Here is a 19,283-nt window from a genome sequence, read left to right on the forward strand (position 1 = left end):
TTGTGCTAATAAATTTGAAAATGTAGATGGACAGATTCCTAGAAAAACAGAGCTTACCAACACTGGCACAAAAAGAAACAGAAAATATGAATAGTTCTATAAACTATTAAATAAATTGAAACTAAAATTAAAAACCTTCCAACAAAAAAAAACTTTAAGCCCAGATGGCTCCACTGGTCAATCTGCCAAATAGTCAAACAAAGAAATAATGCCAATTAGAATAGAAGAGAATAGAAAAAAAAGAAGGAACAAGTAAAAGACAAACAGATGTGGAAAAATATATGCAACAAAGATGACAAAGGATTATGTTTTGTTATGTAAAGAGTTCACATATGGAGAAAATACATGCAACATATATAAGCAAAGATAACTAAACAAGACTTATAAAGAGCTATAAATCAATACAGAAACAAAACAGCCCAATATAAAAGTGGGCAAAGGGTATGAACAGGTAATTTACAGAAAGCAGAAAGACAGCCAATGAACATGTGAAAAAATGCTCAACTTCACTTGTAATCAGATAAATGCTAATTAAAACCACAGGTAACATTCAAAAAATTCATCAAATATGAAAAAACTTAAGGAGTTTGATAATAGCAGCTGTTGATCAGGAGTAGGGAAACAGGTACTCTCATATACTGCTGACAGGAGTTTACATTGGAAGGAACCACCTTAGAAGGCACAGGGCAGTATCCACTGAAATAAAGGAACATTCACTTCTTGTGGCCTAGAAATTCTACTCCTGCTACCTACAATAGGGAAGACTTGTACATGAAAAAGGATGCTGACTGAAGCATTGTTTGTAACTGCAAACCACTGAAAGTAACTCACACATCCTTCAATAGGGGAATAGTTAAATAAACTATGATATATGCACACTATGGAACACTATGCAGCAATTAAACAGAATGCATCTGTACTGACATAAGAAGAGCTCCACGACAAACTCAGGGAAAAAGCAAGCTGCAGAACAATGTATATTTTTATTACAACACACAAAAATGTTACACACATACACACACAGAGAAAACGGTTTACAAGGCTACACACCAAACTGCTACCAATGGTTGCCTCTGGTGAGGGCTAGAGTTAAGTAGGGGCCTAGGACTGAGAGTGATGATCAAGGGGGACTGCAGCTTGAGCTATAATTATAATATTTTCATAACACTGTGTTTATGTATTACTTGTGTGATTAGATATAAATTTAAAACACTAACAAATTATAAGAACACCTTTAACACTGCAGTACACAAATGGACAAGACACGTGAACAGACCATTCACAAGAGAGTCAATAAAGATACAGAAAAATATGTTCAGTTGTAAACAAAGAACTGCAAATTATAACATTTTTGTTATTGGTTTTGTTATTCTTTGAAGGTAATTGTCTTTTCTGTGGGTAATTTTAATATTTTCTTTGTGTCCTCGACTTTCTACAGTTTGAATAAGATGTCTAGCTGTAATTTTCTGCGTTTTTTATTAGGATTATGAGTTTTCATTTTGTGTCTGTTTTACATATGGAAATTGTAAGTGATTAGTTTTTGGCATTTTGGATATCATCTTTTGGGAAGTGTTCAAGTCTTTTGCCCATTTTTCTTATAATGCTATAAAAAAATCTGAAGAAAAAATACAAGAAATAGTTTTTTGTTTTGATTTTTGTTTTTTACAGAAAATTAGATTTGGTTTTGGAAGTACCTAATCTTTAAAATTGGCTGAATTATAAAAATTCTTTAAAATTAGTACTTACAACTATGATGTTCAAAAAAATTTTTTTTCAAACTGGCTGTTATAGAAATAAAATAAAGCAAGGTTTTTTGTTGTCCTGTTGCATATATGTAATTTCAAATTATATTTTAACATATATGTAGATATGAAAGCTGTATTGTTTTTAAAATAACTTTTAGAAATTTAAAAAATTAAAAGAAAATTATTTTAAAGATTAAGAGGTTTTACTTTACAGCTTTGCCTAATGATAAACTGCTTTATGGAAAAATGCAATAGGCTTTCACTTGCATAATGATCAAAATAAGTCTAATATAAATGAAAATTGTTTTAACTAGCGATACTGTTACACTAAGAGAGAGATGAACTATCAAACCCCTTTAAGACTTAGGTGCAGAGCTCTGGCATGTGAATGCTTCCAGTGCCCTCCCTTCTCATTAGGACATGGCCTTCATTTAGAGTAAGGAAGCAATAAGTAAAATTGCCTGTTAGACATTTTATTCAAAAGAGCAAATGAAAATGCTTTCTTTCCAGAAAGCACATTTGTTTTAAACAATAGAAAGTGGTAGTATAAGAACTTATTAGGCATGTATCCTGTAATACTTTTTACACATAAAGTGTTTATCTTTTGATAAACAAAAGAAAACTTTCTAAATGACCTTAAACAATGGTTTGAAGAATCTAAGTTTTCATTCCTAATATGTTGGAAGTGTATCGAATTGGTATCAAACTAATTTTCATGTGATAATAAATCAAAAGCAACTTAAAAAACAAAAGGTCACTGTTTTTTAAATTGTGGTTAAAAACATAAAATTTACCATCTTAACCAATTTTAAGTGTACAGTTCAGTGACATTAAATACATTCACATTATTTTGCAACTATCACCACTATACATCTCCAGAGTTTTTTCATCATCCCATACTGAAACTCTGTACCCACTGAACAATAACTCCCCATTCCTCTCTCCCCTCGCACCTGAATCCCTGGTAACAACTGTTCTACTTTCTGTCTCTATGAATTTGGCCACTCTAGGAAACTCATATAAGTGGAATCATACAGTATTTGTCCATTGTAACTAGCTTATTTCACTCAGCATAATGTCTTCAAGGTTCATTTAATCCACGTTGTAGCACGTATCAGAATTTCATTTCTTTTTAAAGCAGAAGACTATTCCATTTTATGTACATACCACATTTTATTTACCCATTTATCCAGTGATGGACATTTGGGTTGTTTCCACCTTTTAGCTATTGTGAATAATGCTGCAATGAACATGAGTATACAAACATCTGTTTGAGTCCCTGCTTTCAATTCTTTTGGATATATACCCAGAAGAGGAATTGCTGGATCACACAGTAATTCTATGTTTAATTTTTTGAGGAACTGTCATATTGTTTTCCACAGTGGCTGTACCATTTTACATTCCCACCAACAGTGCACAAATGTTCCAATTTCTCCACATCCTGGCCAACACTTGTTTTCTGTTTTTTTGATAATAGCCATCCTAATGGATGTGAAGTGGCATCTCATTGTGGTTTTGATTTGCATTTCCCTGATCACTAATGATGTTGAACATCTTTTCATGTGCTTATTGGCCATTTGTATATCTTCTTTGGAGAAATGTCTATTCAAGTCCTTTGCCCAATTTTGAATTGGGTTGTTTGGTTGTTGAGCTGTAGGAGTTCTTTATATATTCCAGAAATTAATCCCTTATCAAATTTGCAAATATTTTCTCCTATTTTGTGGGTCGTTTCTTTGCTCTGATGATAGTGTCATTTGGTGTACAAAGTTTTTAATTTTGATAAAGTCCAATTTGTTTATTTTTTCTTTTGTTGCCTGTGCCTCTTACGTTATGGTCTTTGATCCACTTTGAATTAATTTTTGTATACGGCATTAGGTAAGGATCCGACTTCATTCTTTTGCGTGTGGATATCCAGTTTTCCCAACACCATTTGTTGAAAAGACTGTCCTTTCCCCATTGAATAGCCTTTGCACCCTTGTCAAAAATCATCTGACCATATACGTGAATGTTTATTTCTGGGCTCCCTATTCCATTGGTCTATACATCTGTCTTTATGCCAGTACCACACCGTTTTAATTACTGTAGTTTTGTAGTAAATTTGAAATCAGGAAGTGTGAATCCTCCAACTTTGTTCTACTTAACTGTTTTTAAAGCAAATTTCCCTCTTAAATTCCCTAATAGATGTATACCAAATTAGATTATATCTAACCTTTGTTGGGAGAATTCTGTTGGTTTCTAGAGTTAGAAGAAAAGCTCCAAGAATGTTTTAATACTGAGATACATGCAGAATCTTAATGTGATGAATAAAATGATATTTTACATAGGGAAAGATGTAAGTTATATGTTTAAGCAGCTTCTATAGCTTAATTTTGGCGTGTGTTTGTATGTGAGAGAGAGAGTATGTGTGTGTTAAGATATATGATATATGACCTCCATCCTACTTAGTCAAGGTGGTAGAAGGCAATGGTAAACAGCAAGGACTCTGGCATCAAGTTGCCTCCTGGATTTAAATCCCAGTTTCAAATGCTGCCTTTGTGACTTTGGGCAAGGTACTAAACTAAACTCTCTAATCCTCAGTTTCACCCACTGTAAAATGGAAATCGTAACAGAATCTATCTCATCATGCTATGAGGACCAAATGAGACAACAGAACAAAATCTTAGTACCAACGGCACCTGGCATACAGTAAGTGTAAAAAAAAATTACCATTCTAATGGAATTTAGAACATATAAAGGATTTTGGGAGGCATACAGTCAAATAAAAAAGGATAAAATACTTATGAGAATCCAAATAAAGGGGAAAAAGGAGTGTGAAAATAACAAAGTGTCAAGGGTAAGATCAGTGTATCCTAAATACTTGATATCCAATTGGCTCATAGTTCCTCAGCAAAAACAAAACAAAACAAAACCCCCAAAATACACAAACATGGCTCATAGAAGCACTACCATGCCATCTCCAGTTGACTTTTCACTTGCCTTGATACAGATTACACAACTCTACTTCCTGCTTTCCATGACTTTAACTAGACTCATGGCCACACAGAGAACATAAACTTGCATACTTCTTTCTCCATAAATTATTTTGATAGGTGACAGTCTACATGGAAAGATTAGAAATAAATGGTGAATCCAAAATCTCCATGTTTTAAAAACAATTTCCAGTAGCTCCATCTTTCCACTAAAAATACAATCACACCATGGTTATAGTTTGTGATCGACACTTATTCCAGTCTCTTAAAGACAAGGGACTTTAAAGCAATTTATTGAGCACAAAAATCTCAAACTCATCTGAAAATTAATTCACTCTACATACTTTGTATAGCTCTTCAGATAACACACAAATACATCTCAATAATTTGATAGATTTTATGGTAAAGGCACTGGTAGGAGGAAATTTGACAATAATATTCCTGAGTACTCTTTTGATCTTAGGAAGCCCAATCACTGAATGGTTTTAATTTGTTGAAATACCTATGGGAGAAGAGGATAAGAGCTACATAAAAGTGGTAAGAGAATTAGATGTCATGGGAGATGCTGGCATTGCACATTCCTCCCCATCCATCTTTTCATATCTATTGAAATCAGTAAGCTCACCAGTTTTACATTCCATGCAGATGAACTTTCCATTAGGGAGTGATGTCAATCCCAGGCACTCCAGGTGAAAGTGTGTGCAGCACTCTCCCTCACAAGGAACCAGAGAGTCACCAGAGCTTTCACAGATCTGTAATATGGCAAAAAGCAGTGGTTCTCAAACTTTAGCAGGCATCAGAACCACCTGGAGGGCCTGTTAAGACACAGATTACTGGGTCCCTCTCCCACAGTTTCTGATTCAGTAGGTCTAGGGTGGGGCCCAAGAATCTGCATTTCCAACAATTATTCTGACGACACTGATGCTGCTGGTCCTTGGCCCTCACTTTGAAACCCACTGAACTATAGGGCCAGCCCCGTGGCTTAGCAGTTAAGTACACGCGCTCTGCTGCTGGCGGCCCGGGTTCGGATCCCGGGCGTGCACTGACGCACCACTTCTCTGGCCATGCTGAGGCCGCGTCCCACATACAGCAACTAGAAGGATGTGCAGCTATGACATACAACTATCTACTGGGGCTTTGGGGGAAAATAAATAAATAAATAAAATTATGAAACCCACAGAACTATATAACTATTTCCAGGCCCAATACAGTATAAAGTTTAAAAGTCATACTTGATCTTTTATGATTCCTTCTTTGAAATCTGCATACTTTAACTTTTCTTCACAGGGCAAAGCAGTATTTTTCAAAAAGAGTAAATATACATTAAAAAAGTTAATACCAACTTAAATTAAAAAAAAAATTTTTGAAATCAGTCATCTGCCATTTACTTCCAATTAATAAAAGAGTATAACAGTAAAGATTGGCACTTGCATGTGAATAATAAGTATTCCAACTCAGAAAGGGAAGAAAAGAGCCAGAAATGGCTTTTAGATTTGTAGCTTTAAAGTAATATTATAATTTAGAAAGACACTACCCTCTCCAACAGGAAGTAAGTATATTATTGGCAGAATATGACAGCAACTGTTTCAAGCTACAGGATAGGTCACTTGCCTACCTGACACACAGTGTCCTTCTTACTCATTCCAATGCCTCTTCTTGACAAACTCGAATCCATGGACTGCACATCAGATACGTCTGCCTCTGCAGTAGCTGAAGGGCTATCTACTTGCTTTCCAAAGCCTACCTACATGGAAAACATAGCACAGTTTTAAGAAAAACAAAACAAATTTTTTCAAAGTTAGGTGCTATGAAAATCCTAGTAAGACATGCTCAAATAAACCTTGGTATAAACACTTTTTTTTCTTTCTTTCTAAAACCCCTGGATACCAAACGTCTGGTGTTTTGAGAGAAACTGTAGTTAAAATTAAAAAACCACCTATGCTTCTGTTATATAAGAGACTAGCAAAATTAAGACACTCATAAGTTACAAAATAACCAAAATGATTCGTTTACTATGAATATTTAAAAAATTCTCCCCCAAATAAGTCAGTCAAAGGATTATGTTACTTGGTTTTACAAAGCAGAAGAGAGCACTGTGCCCAGACCCTTGAACATGTTTTATTTACCTGCAGATCACTGAGTCCTCTAGAATCGGAGTCAGAGGTGTCTCTGTATGCTGAACTAGTCATTTCTACATCAGTTGAGGCGCGACTCCTTTTCTTTAGAGGTTTACAGGAATCTGAAATCTCGCTGGCACCTTAATACAACACACCGAAATTAATCCTAAAATAGTGCTTAAAGTTTGTTTTAATTTTTTTGTGGGAGAATATTTTCTTTCCCCAAACTCATCTGTAGTGTGAAAAAAGCACAGCTCTCTTTGTAAGGCTGAGGTCATGAGTCAAAACTTCATAAGCTTCTGACCTTCCTGATAGTGAGTGATTTCATTTACAACCGCTCTATTAAAACATTTAATTCAGTGCTCCTGCTCTAAAGCTATTTTCAGTCAACAGAGCCCAAGTTCCAACCTAAAAACCAATTCTATCAAAACTGTAGGATAGCTGATTGAGTTGGAGCAATCCAAAGAACCATTCAATTTGGAGGGGGAAGACATAAAACCCAACACACTATGTCGCTTACAAATATGGTCGCAGAGACATCTCCATCTTGTTTTTATTAGGGATGTGACAAATCTTTGATTTGTATTCGATTCGTACACGGATAGTGCCATTTTCCCCCGAATTTTGCAATTCAATTGATTATTGCCCCCCAAATAAATTTTGGATGTTCATAATTGTTCATCTGAGACTTCCTTGGTGAAGTGGCATTTATTGTGATCATTAACAAGTGCTGCAGCACATCTACATATGTCATGCCATTTAGGAGGCACATTGCTGAGGGTTGTAAACAGACAATCAATGTTCAAATGCAGCCAAATCACGAAGAGCTGGATGAGAGGCCTCTATGTGGAATTTGTGCGGGAAGGAATAAATATGAAAAAAAAAAAAGGCAGAGAATAGTGTGGAATTTTTTTTTAAAACTGTGTGTAATACAAATCCAGCCAAAACAATAGTGCAAAAAGTTACAAAGCAACAATCTCTTGGGCTAATGCAGTATAGGCTATACAGAAACAGCCACGATGAAATGTGCAGATCAGGCACGGTGAATACCAAGGAACCAAGGAGACGGTTAATATTTCAACCCACAGTTTGTGTTTTGGATTTTTCCCCCAAAATTTCCATACAACAAACAGACATCTAGATCAGCCCAGCAAGCTATGGTGGAAGTGTGCAGTCCAGAAGAGACCATGGAGAAACAAGTCTCCTGAGGCCATGAAGATCCGCAAGAGGCTGAGTGAGAGCAGCACTTGACATATACCATGTTCTGTGGTGGAGGATGTGGGCCTCTTTAGAATGCTCAGATTACTGGAACCTCGTTATCACATCCCATTCTACAAGGTTTTCACTGAAAGCTTCCTTACATCTATAAATGAGGGTGCCTGCCCATGTTAACGCTGATTAAAAAACACAAGTACACAAATCTATCTCCTTCATTGCTGGTGTATGGACCCAGGACACCACCACAAAATATTTCCTTGGCCTAAAAGATCACTGGATTAACAAGGAGTTTTAACAGAGGAACAGGAGTGCTGTACTGAGAGGCTTTCGAAGGGAAACACAGGTACCGCCATTTCCGATGAGTTTCTGAAAATGCTAGAAAAATGACAGACTGCCAAAGACAGCTGCCATGCTGTTCTCCATGATAACGGCACTAATATTAAAAAAAATAAGAGCTTTTAATGATTGTAATGTATACAGTTTGGGCTGTTTGGCAAAACCCTGCAGATGTGCATTAATGATGCTTTATTTAAAAACAAAAAACAAAAAAACAGTCCATGTTGAAATTGATCAGTGTAAGTTAAACGGTGGTTTTTAGGCTGGACCCATGATTTAAGCTGTACCCATCCAGCTCAGACCAAAAAAAAAATCATTTGAACGTTAAAGCAATTGTTCAGAGTCTTGAAGAAGAAACCAGGCAGGAATATGCCAATAATGATTGGCAAAATCAAAATTGAAAACAAAGAAACTGTTTATCGAGCCGCCGACAAAGAAATCTTGCATGGAGACTACAAGTCTGGAGTTTCTGGGATGAAATTGTACAGGAATCTCAGTCCACAGTTTCCTCAATCGCTGCGGAGACGGAGCTGTCACTGAATCTGACAGAGCCCTGCACTCCCCGGTCCGCCGACCCTGTGGAATGGTGGAAACACAACGCAATCAGGCCTCCTAATCTCGCAGCGATCGCGATGTCTTTTCTTGGAGCTCCGCCAAGCAGTGTTCCCTCCGAGAGGCTGTTCAGTTCTGCTGAGGATCTCCACGGAGACCATCGCTGCAGACTTCTCCCCGAGAATGCAGAGAGGCTGGTGTTTTTTTTTTTAAATAATGCAATTTGCCCAGAGTAAACTACAGGTATTAAATACAGTCTGAATGATCTCATCAAAAACGCACGAATCATGCTATGGAGTTTGTACTGTAGTCAAATTGCACACGGAAAATACAGATATAAGTTTAAGGTTTCTTAAACTTTGTGCATATCTCAAATAGATTTGCATAAGGTCATCTAATAATGGCCATAAATATGCTATGAATCATTTTAATTTACAAAAAGATTTTACAGCACTGTAAAAATAAACGTGGCAAGATTTTTTTTTCAATCAGGTTGTCTTGTCTGATTTGTCATAGTCCATGTTTGACAAACATTAATAGCTACTATTCGGTATTCAGTCGAATACCAAAAAAAGTGGATTCGTCACATCCCTAGTTTATAAACCAGTGAAACCCAAGAATCTTATGGAAAAAAGTTGGAAACAGTATCAAGTCTACGTGGTGTTCTCCAATTTACCAAAACAAATAAGACTTTTCACATGGAGGTACAGAATAAGATCAACTCTAAAAGTCATACACACACGCACACACACACACACACACACAAACACCGGGGAATACTTCAATTTCACACAGATTATTGACTGAAGAGCAACAACAATGATTTACAGAGACAAACAAAAATACATGAAGTACAAATAATTCTTTAAAATTGGTTTTAATCGAGGAAATGCAAAGTAACATTATAATAACTCACCTTTCTGTAATCCAGTCTTCACTGTAGCCTGAGGAACTGTTTCAACCTGTTTGGACAAAAAAATACAGCATTAATAGGGATTTTTTTTCACTTTTAATTAACAGAGGGAAAAAAAATAATACTTCCATCAATCTAAGTAATGATGAGTGATTAATGTATCTGAAATCTGAGCTCAGTCCCATCTTCTGGGTAAAGTTCTCTGTCTCAAGGTAAGGGAGGGTTTAAATCCTAGCTGCCTGTGCTGAATACCAAGTGACAACACACAGCCACATGCTTGCTAGCAAAGACTTTTCCCACCATTCCCTTGGTATATGAAGAGAACAAGATACTTTCCTCAGTGTCTGGGAGGCAGGAGAGGGTTTGTTTCTGCAACCAGCCCCAATGTTGCTATAAACCCCTCCCGCCACAAAGACATTAGGATAAATTTTTACTTACTATGATACTCAGGTTAATGTAACTCACGCCACTTTAAGACCCTTCCGCGCCTGCACTCACAGCTAAGTTGCTGGGAATCAGGACCCTCTCTGTAGAGAGTGCTACAGGGCTCCATACAGCTGGAAGCTCAATACTTTTGCTGCTAGTACAAACTTAAGAAAATAAGTTTGTGATATTGCAAAAGCACTTTCTTGAGTGTCTTATGAACAGTGTCTTGATCCTACATTAGGAGAGCGAGATCAGAAGTTATTCTGCCAATGTATATGTAAAACACGTGGTAATTTGAGGATTGAACCATTGGAATTAAAGAAAGGATGCTGTTTGGAGGAGTTCCTGTTTAAGCTACGAATTGAATTGTATGTTTCTTTAAGATGTGGTGAAATATGCATGTTGAAACACATTTTGTAAATATTTAAGGATTGTTCTAAGCTTTTTAAAAAAAATTTTATTTTTTTTTTACAACAGGTAAAAAAACATACAACAGAAGTGCTTTTATAAGATACAATTAAGTAATACAAATATAAAATCTTCTAAACAATCACTGGTATTGTTCTACTACTAACTATAACACAGTGGCATTAACAATTTGTCCCATTTTTTTGTACTCATTCTGCTTGTTAATTTTAAACTGACTAGTCACAGACTGAATTTGGGAACCAGCTGGCAAAATCACAACTCCATTTTGGTACTGAATACTGTAGATCTGCAAGAGCTTAGAAAGATTTTTTGGAATATAATTTCCTATGTATGAAAGTAAATTATGATAAATGAATGACAAATTAGTATAGTATTTAAATTTTAGTTAAATATTTTTGGGAAAATTGTTTTACATGATTGATGATACCACAGAGCACCCACAAAGTCACCTTTTAAGTTTGGGAGTTTAAAATTATGAAGGAAATAATTTAAATAGAAGAGTTCACACTCTTCCATATTAAATGGTTTAAAAATATAAAGCTTATTGGAACTGATACTATTCAGAATTCTTTTTGTTTAATAGCAACTGTCTGGGCTGTAAAAATGGATACTCTTTCACTTTAAAAAATTAAGAAAAATTCTGATTGTGAGTTGAATTTAAATGAGTAATGGTTTCTAAAAATTATTTTGAGAAGCTAATATATATATTACTACATTGATTACACTGGTTTAATACCCTTCAGTCAAAATGCCTCTCCTCTTATTTTTTATCTAAAGAGCACTTATCTGATAACCCAATAACAGGTGAGTGCCATTCCACTGGGAAAATAACATTCCAAAAAATCTGTGATACCAACAGAAAAACCAGATCATCTATGATTATCTGTTTCTTAAATATAACTCTTATAAATTAATTTGATTTGTTTAAAAAATAAAAACAATATATACCAGCAGCTTAAACCAAAAATCAAAATTAAAAAAAAAAAAAGGAACTTATTGATGGTTCCAAATAAAAATCATGAAAACATGAAATCATTTTGCTCATAACAGAAATTTCAAAATAAATGTGAGGAATTCTTTAAGAGTCTTGCACCACTGGCTTCCCATCTCCTGAAGCCTGTTTTCTGTGAAAATGCTTGAAGCAGAATCACAGGGATGGTTGTATTAGAACTGGGCACTGGAATTCACCAGGACAGAAGCATAAGATAGTCCAGAAAGGAAACCCAGTGTGGGGAAAGTTTCTCTTTCTTTTAAGATACCAATATAAGCCACAACATTTACAAATACAATGTTTTAACTCTTTACATGTAGGAAGCCAACCTGCTCCTTTTTGATCTTCTTCTTTGGCACAACCTCAGTGGATTTCTCTGATTCAGAACGAGTTCTAATTGATCTTCTCTGTTGCTTCTTTTCTACTGAGCCTAAGAGATGATTTAAACAAACAAACAAATAAAAACTCATTTAAGGATGCCTTGACATTTATGTAATTAAGTTTTGACCAAATTCCCTGCTTTTCTTATCCATTACTTTTGGTCTTTTAATTATAAATCATTAAAAAGCTATTAAATACTTGGGAGCACATAAAAAATTTTACAGATCAAATTGTAAAGGATGAAAGGTTGAGACTGGGATTCATAAAGGACTCTAAATCATACAGATAAAGAAGGACTGGATTTTTAAAAATTATAAAGTCATACTAGAATAGCAGACACATAGTTTAGTTTTAAAAGCAGATAAATACACTTAGGTAACTACAATTGAAGGGATGAAGGGATTGAGGGGATGGATGAAAATGACTTTATTCTCAGTTCACATTACGAATTATTGGTTCAAAATTCAATCAGTACTACATATTTTGCATTTTAAAAAGTGAATTAAATTAATTCTATATGTAAAATACTTAACAGTGCTTGGTGTACTTACATAAGTTTTGCTATTGTTATATTATTAACAACCAAAGGGAAAAAAGCAGGAAAGGCACATAAATGTGATCCAAACCGAATCATTGATTATCCAGGGACTTGTGATACTTTAGAAATAATTAGTCATGGAAAACTAGTTGAAACAAATTATCAAACTTTTTCATGTTAAATGGTAAAACAAGAAACCATTAAGATTTTTAAACAGTTGGGCCGGCCCTGTGGCTTAGCGGTTGGGTGCGCGCGCTCTGCTGCTGGCGGCCTGGGTTCGGATCCCGGGCACGCACCGACGCACTGCTTCTCCGGCCATGCTGAGGCCGCGTCCCACATACAGCAGCTAGAAGGATGTGCAGCTATGACGTACAACTATCTACTGGGGCTTTGGGGGAAAAAATAAATAAATAAAAAATTAAAAAAAAATTTTTTTCTTAAAATAAGATAAAAAAAAAAAGATTTTTAAACAGTAAAACTGTTTGAAAGTAAACAGAGGAAAACTCACATGGACTCCATTTTGGAAAGGATGAAACTTAGATTGAAGACCACAATGTGAAAGAATACTAAGTCAGGAATGATTTCATTCTGTGACCCTTAGAAGGAATGATATCTTCAATGCAGCTGTTCTCCATCTTTTTACTGCTTGGACCACTTAAATGGTCCTTCTTAGATAATAATAACCTTTTGCTTGCCAGAGGAGAAAGCTGCTAAGACCTCCTATAAAATCAGGCAGAAGCTACTTCAATAAAGCAGTCCATATCACCGGTATATCTTCTGGTTTCATTGTTCTTGTTTATGTGTAAATGGCTTCCTCACCTTAGTTCAAAGCCAAAACAAAGAAGGATCCTAATATTTTTGTTTTTGGGAAGGAGTAGGTAGTTTGATAATAATATATTGGTTCTGAGCTGTGGTTAATCAATTTCTAGCAGAGAAGTCACAAACAAAGGTGTTGGCTTCTTCCTTTACTCTCACTCTTCTCCTTACACTGATGAAAATGCTTACTAAGACAACAGGCATCCTACCCTCATAGACACTTGAGTATCCCAGAGATCCATTCTTTAGTATAATCAATATTCAATTACCTACCAGAGAAGAGGAAAATGAAAATAGAACTACTTAAAACAAACAAATATCTTTGAGGATGACAACATAATTGTTCCATCAAGTGCAGACGATATTTAATCTACTGTCCTAAAGAAGATAGGCAACATGACTTAAAATTATTCTGAAAGCTACCTGAAGAACACATAAATACATTTAAAACCACTAACAAGTATTATATTTATGTTCTAAGAGACAGGAGGTGAGCATCTCTGGATTTGGATAATAGCTTAGAAATCTAGTATAAATGCAAATACAATTCTTCAAATCACAGAAATCTAGCAGTGCCACACACTCTATGTATCCCCTAAATTTACTAGGAAAAGGCTCAAGAATTCTAAGTAGTTAACACCAACCAAGATGATGATGCAATTGGTTTCTGAAGGGAGATCAAGTCTCTTTTCTGACTTTTCAACTACTGAACTTATTTTCACAAGAAGCAAAATGGTTACTTAAAAAGACAAAATATGCTTATCAACCACAGCTAGTAACCAAATTTAAATCAAGGTCAAAGCTTTAGAGCACTTATCCCTAAATTAAGTTTCCAACATTAATTTACAACCTAATTATATGTGCCTATGTAAGGAAGTACCTGGGCTTTTCCCAGATATAAAGAATTATAACCTTCCACTTTACCTTTCACTTAAAAAAAAAAAGAAAAAGAAAATTCATAGAACTTAAATCTTACAATGAAAAGACTACATGAAAATAAAATGTTCAGTAGCTGAGGGGAAGGAAAAAACAAGGTCTTTTAAAAATAAACGTATACTATTTAAGATCAGTCTAATATTATATGAAGAATTTACTTTCTCCCTAGTTAGGAGAATGCAGATGTTTACATAAAGATCCTCCTAGTCTTAAGTGTCACACTTAAATTCAGACAAATTACCAACAGTTTGGTGTAAAGAAAGGTAACGAAACTGATATACCTAACTAGGGAGAGCTGAGGCCAAAAGATTCTTTTAACAGTCAAAGAAGGGAACAAACATTTCAATTATGGCTAAGTAACGTAAAATCTTCCAAGTCCATTTATTCATTCCTTCAACATTATGATTTCATTTTTTTATACAGTATTTTGAAATGATACAAGTTGCAAATCTGGTTCTGGACTTTGCAACTCCCTCCTTACTTTACTGGAGCTTCCTTTCCTACCTCAACTTTGCATAAAGGCATGCTGTTTAATATGCCCCATCCAATACACGCCCATTTCCTCTGCCACCACCTCTCCCTGTCTGCAGCCCTCATCACTTTTTTTCCTAAGAAAGCTAGCCCAAGTCCTTTCTTGAACAATGACTGTTTTTCTCTAGCTTTTATAATAATGAGAATCTTACTCAACATTTCCCTTAACGAAAATATTTACCCCTTAGTGCCACTCAATCACAGGTTTGCCTGAGTTACTACTGATTCAAGATTACTACCTCAGGTTGTAAGACTTTAATCCTTCTAGAAAATTATTTGATCACTTCTTCGATTTCAAAAAATTTTTAAAAGAACAAAGTGTAACAAACTCCCTTCTCTTAAACTAGGATTCCAAATGACCAAGCTAGCTGACATCTAACTCTTTTCTTGATGGCTGTATGAACCAAACCCACCAGACACTCAGTGAAACTCTAAGGTCCTTAGTAAGTCAGTCTCTTAATAAAAATTACTTTGACTATTCCAAAGGCACAATCTTACTGAATATAGGCATTTCTCCTTTAAGCAAGAATAATATAGCTTGATTTTCTTTTCTTTTCTTTTTTTTTTTGGTGAGGAAGATTGGCCCTGAGCTAGTACCTGTTGCCAATCTTCCTTTTTTTGCTTGAGGAAGAGTCGCCCTGAGCTAACACCTGTGCCCATCTTCCTCTAGTTTGTATGTGGGTCCCTGCCACAGCATGGCTTGATGGGTGGTGCAGGTCCGTGCCCAGGATCCAAAACCGAGAACCTGGGTCACTGAAGCTAGCACATGGAACTCAACCACTATGCCACTGGGCCAGCCCCTAGCTTGATTTTCAATTCATGGTATCTGTTAATCAGAGAACAGATTATAATAGGAGAGTTATGCCCTAGGCCCCTCAGCTACTAACATCTAACACGCCTAAGAATAATGAAAAGAGCATGGGCACCCGCCAATTTGTTTCCAATAGGGGATAAAAGAGGAAATGGTAAGAATGTGTTAATAGTGCTGGAAAAGTAAAGCTGTTATTCTCAGGCAAACAGAGATAATCAAACGGTGCATTTACTCAGATATATATAGGTTTTATAACTATACTCTTAATCATAAAACCCTCCTATCATTTAAATTCCTGTAGAAAAAATAAGTAAATAAGTAAAAAAAACCCCAGTAAATTCCTGTTACTATGAATAAGGCTTTCTAGCCTTGAAACCATTCTTTCCTATTGAAATAACTGCTTTTATAGTTTATTTAAATATATTTTGATTGTGATAACTAAAAGTTTCTTAGGTACATAGCTTCTATGTTACAGTAGAATAGAACTATGACCCCTCACAATGGCTCTATCTACTCCTCATACATACCCACCTGTAGAACCAGATGTCACTTCAGAAGATGACATATTCTGAGTTGCCTTTTCATTTCTCTGGTTTGGTGTAGAAATTATAAGTCTGTCTTGTCCCCTGACACTTATTTCCGTTTTGTTACCAATTCCCTTCAAAATAAATTAAAAAAACAGGTGATTACCAGGGGAAAATGGCATCATTTGCTTAGAAAGATAGCTTAAGATGATCATAATTTGGTTGAATTTTGTATGGTCTTTGATTGCAGTTAATTTATTGTCTTAGCCATTATCAGAACAATTTTATTAAGTCATCAGGATGTATTCTAAAACATAAAATGAGACTACATGGGGAAAAAAAAACTTTGTCTAAGTCTAGATGATGAATATCTATCACCTATTATCATTGTGGAACAAATGTAAACAAATGAACCTGTACTACCTAGTTTTCTGTCAAAAACAAAATATTTTCTGGTCTGAATAGTCTCTCCCTTTACTCATATCACAGTAAGAGAACTCTAGTCCTTTCTATTTGGTCAAGTACTCTACTACACAGATAAAACTGTCAACGCATCTTGAAAGACAAGAATATCCTTAGATACAGAAATATGCCACTCATGGTGACCAAAATGTGCACCCAATAAGCAACTTTGAGCAGAGAGAAGGTAGGTACAATTACACTTCTGTCTCATTTTAAGTATTTTTAATGCAATGAAATAAAAGAGTGATTTATAAATATTTATGTATTTTTAAAGCTTTCCTTTTAAAAGATCAGTTTTATCTCAAATTTCATTTAAGTAGCACTCTTTGGAGGGGGAGTGACAAAGTTTGATTTGTGCATCCAAAAGCAGATAAAAACTAATTCCAAGAATAAAGCCAATTTGGATTTAAAAAAAAATGCAAAGTATTCATTTGCTGTTCAAAGCTATCAGCAGAACCAAGTGGGGACTGTAACTTAAGTTTTCCCAGTAGCTTAGCCTTACTGAAATCAGCTGAACCTACAGGCAAAAACAGGTTAAGAGAGGACCTTACACTTCTCTCTAGGAAAATTATCACTAATGAGGCATACCTATATTTAATTATTTTATAAGCATATGACAATGTTAGGAAATAAGCACAGAATTCTTTAAAAGTACACATTTATGAGGTGCCATTAAATCTAATTCACAGGCCCACGATTGTGGTATGGGCTGGGAGGGTAGTGAGGAGGTATAGGGAATAAATATTACAAAGGTTATGAAAGAGTTTTCAAGTCTTAAAGCTAAAGTGTTTAAGTGCCCTAAATGGAGGCCCAGGGCTGGCTGATGGAGGCATTCAGTTTGAAGAGGCCATTTTCACCCCATTACCCAAGTATCACCACAGTTAATTGTTGTAGAACAAACATAGTTCTGGTATTTTTCTAAAACGCATTAGCTATCCCAAGCCAACGTGAGTCTAACAAAATTGCTGGTGCGACCAAACAGATCAGCAGGTACAATCATTACAATGGTTAATTCAGATAACTGACAAAAATGATTTAGTAAGAAGCACACTTTGCAACTGAGAAAAATTTACAAACTAGAAACAGGCAAAGTGCCCAGTTTTTTCCCAAGACTTTAGGGAGCAAAGCTCAATTTTGGCTGCACAGCTCAAGATTAATCTAGTACAGATGGGGATATTACAAAAGAGGGGAAAAAAAGAACAACAACATAGCCTTTTTGCTTATGTCTTTCCTGGTCCATCTTAGAGTAAACTGACTACACATTTCAAATGCAGTGGATACAAAGGATATTTAAATTATGACCTTGTGTTGTTTGTTTTTTTTTAAATGCCAAGGTTGACTATTTATTAAATACTGTTCCCCCCAAAAACCCATGAAAAAAGGAGGTACCTTTGTTGAATAAACAAATTGATCAATAAACTTCCCATCTCCTGTAGCATTCTGAAGAGCAAACACTTGTTCAATTTTCACAACTGGAGACATGTTACACTTCTGCAGATCCAGGCCCCCTCTGTGCATGGTAATGGAAGCGGGTAAGGACTTCCTCGCTGCTGCCGTTTTCCAGGCTACTTTAACAGGAGGGGGCTCCTCCTCTTCCACACTCGTGTGCCGCCTCTGGCTGTGTCTCCGGATGTCAGTACCTGATAGTGAGGAGGCCACCTCACCTGCATTGGTCTGTTCTGGCTGGGTATTCAGCACTGATCTTGGTCTTCGGGGTTTTTTAACTTCAGCTTTGGAGGCAACATTCTTTTTCGCTTGGGATAAAGCCTCCTCAGGCTGTTTATCAATATAGATAAAAGTATACTGTTCTATTCTTTCCTCTCGGGTCATTTTCAGTGCTTTCTCTGCATGGGCAATGCCAATATCCCATTGAGCACGTTCTCTCTGAGGTCGGGGTTTCCGAATCTTTAAAAAAAAGATACAAGCATTATCGTACATGTTTTAATCTAACAGGTATATTTAAACCAATATGTATTTCCCATGTGATCTTGTCATCTTTCTAGTATACATAAATATCTTCAGGCTCTTCAGTCAAATAAATGACATGTTATAACTCCGTAACTCTGATAAATCAGGATTACTATCAGATGACACGCAGGTCTACTCTCTTTTATATATCCTTTGTTGACCACTCTGCTGCACAAGTCCCTCAAAGAGGGAGTCGTCCTTCTGACATCATAGTCATAAAAAGCTAGCAATAATGAGGACAAAGAGAAGAAAGATTACAGAAATGATGACTTTCAGTGGCCAATAAAACACCAACATTAAAAACAACAGCCTAAAGCTCAGGGGTGCTACAGAGAGCAACAGTCAGCTGGCAGAGGGCCAGCATGTGAAGCTGTGCTGCTAGGCTGTTCCATAATGCAAGCAGGAGCAGAACGAAGAGAGAGGACAGAGCTCTGTGGAACAAACGAAAGCCGACAAGACGCAGGAAAGCAGGAATGCATGAAGGAAAAAATAAACCTGAATCACAGTTTCCACAGGTCTCTACGTCCACACTGATCAGAAGACTTTGGATTGGCAAGACAGATAAGAAAACTTTGAATAAAGGTCTATGAGATGACCAAAGCAATTAGGAATTATCCACG

The 19,283-nt window shown here is 35.9% G+C and overlaps 1 protein-coding gene across 4 annotated transcripts in view; it reads right to left on the reverse strand.

Annotated features, from left to right (window-relative positions):
• Positions 1 to 19,283, reverse strand: part of NSD3 (nuclear receptor binding SET domain protein 3) — a 103,511-nt gene that overhangs the window by 32,089 nt on the left and 52,139 nt on the right. For 3 of the 4 annotated variants that reach the window (XM_004428869.3, XM_004428868.3, XM_004428867.3), the window contains exons 6-12: positions 18,085 to 18,600; positions 16,241 to 16,367; positions 12,026 to 12,126; positions 9,854 to 9,899; positions 6,841 to 6,971; positions 6,330 to 6,458; positions 5,340 to 5,466 (exon numbers count right to left, since the gene is read on the reverse strand). In XM_004428869.3, the coding sequence (XP_004428926.1) occupies positions 5,340 to 5,466; positions 6,330 to 6,458; positions 6,841 to 6,971; positions 9,854 to 9,899; positions 12,026 to 12,126; positions 16,241 to 16,367; positions 18,085 to 18,600 (1,177 nt within the window). Of the gene's footprint in view, positions 1 to 5,339; positions 5,467 to 6,329; positions 6,459 to 6,840; positions 6,972 to 7,728; positions 8,962 to 9,853; positions 9,900 to 12,025; positions 12,127 to 16,240; positions 16,368 to 18,084; positions 18,601 to 19,283 lie in introns of those variants that run through there. The other variant, XM_004428870.2, reaches the window with a different exon arrangement.

This window comes from Ceratotherium simum, chromosome 28 (assembly GCF_057802395.1).
Source record: "Ceratotherium simum simum isolate JZ-2026a chromosome 28, ASM5780239v1, whole genome shotgun sequence".
NCBI lineage: Eukaryota > Metazoa > Chordata > Mammalia > Perissodactyla > Rhinocerotidae > Ceratotherium > Ceratotherium simum.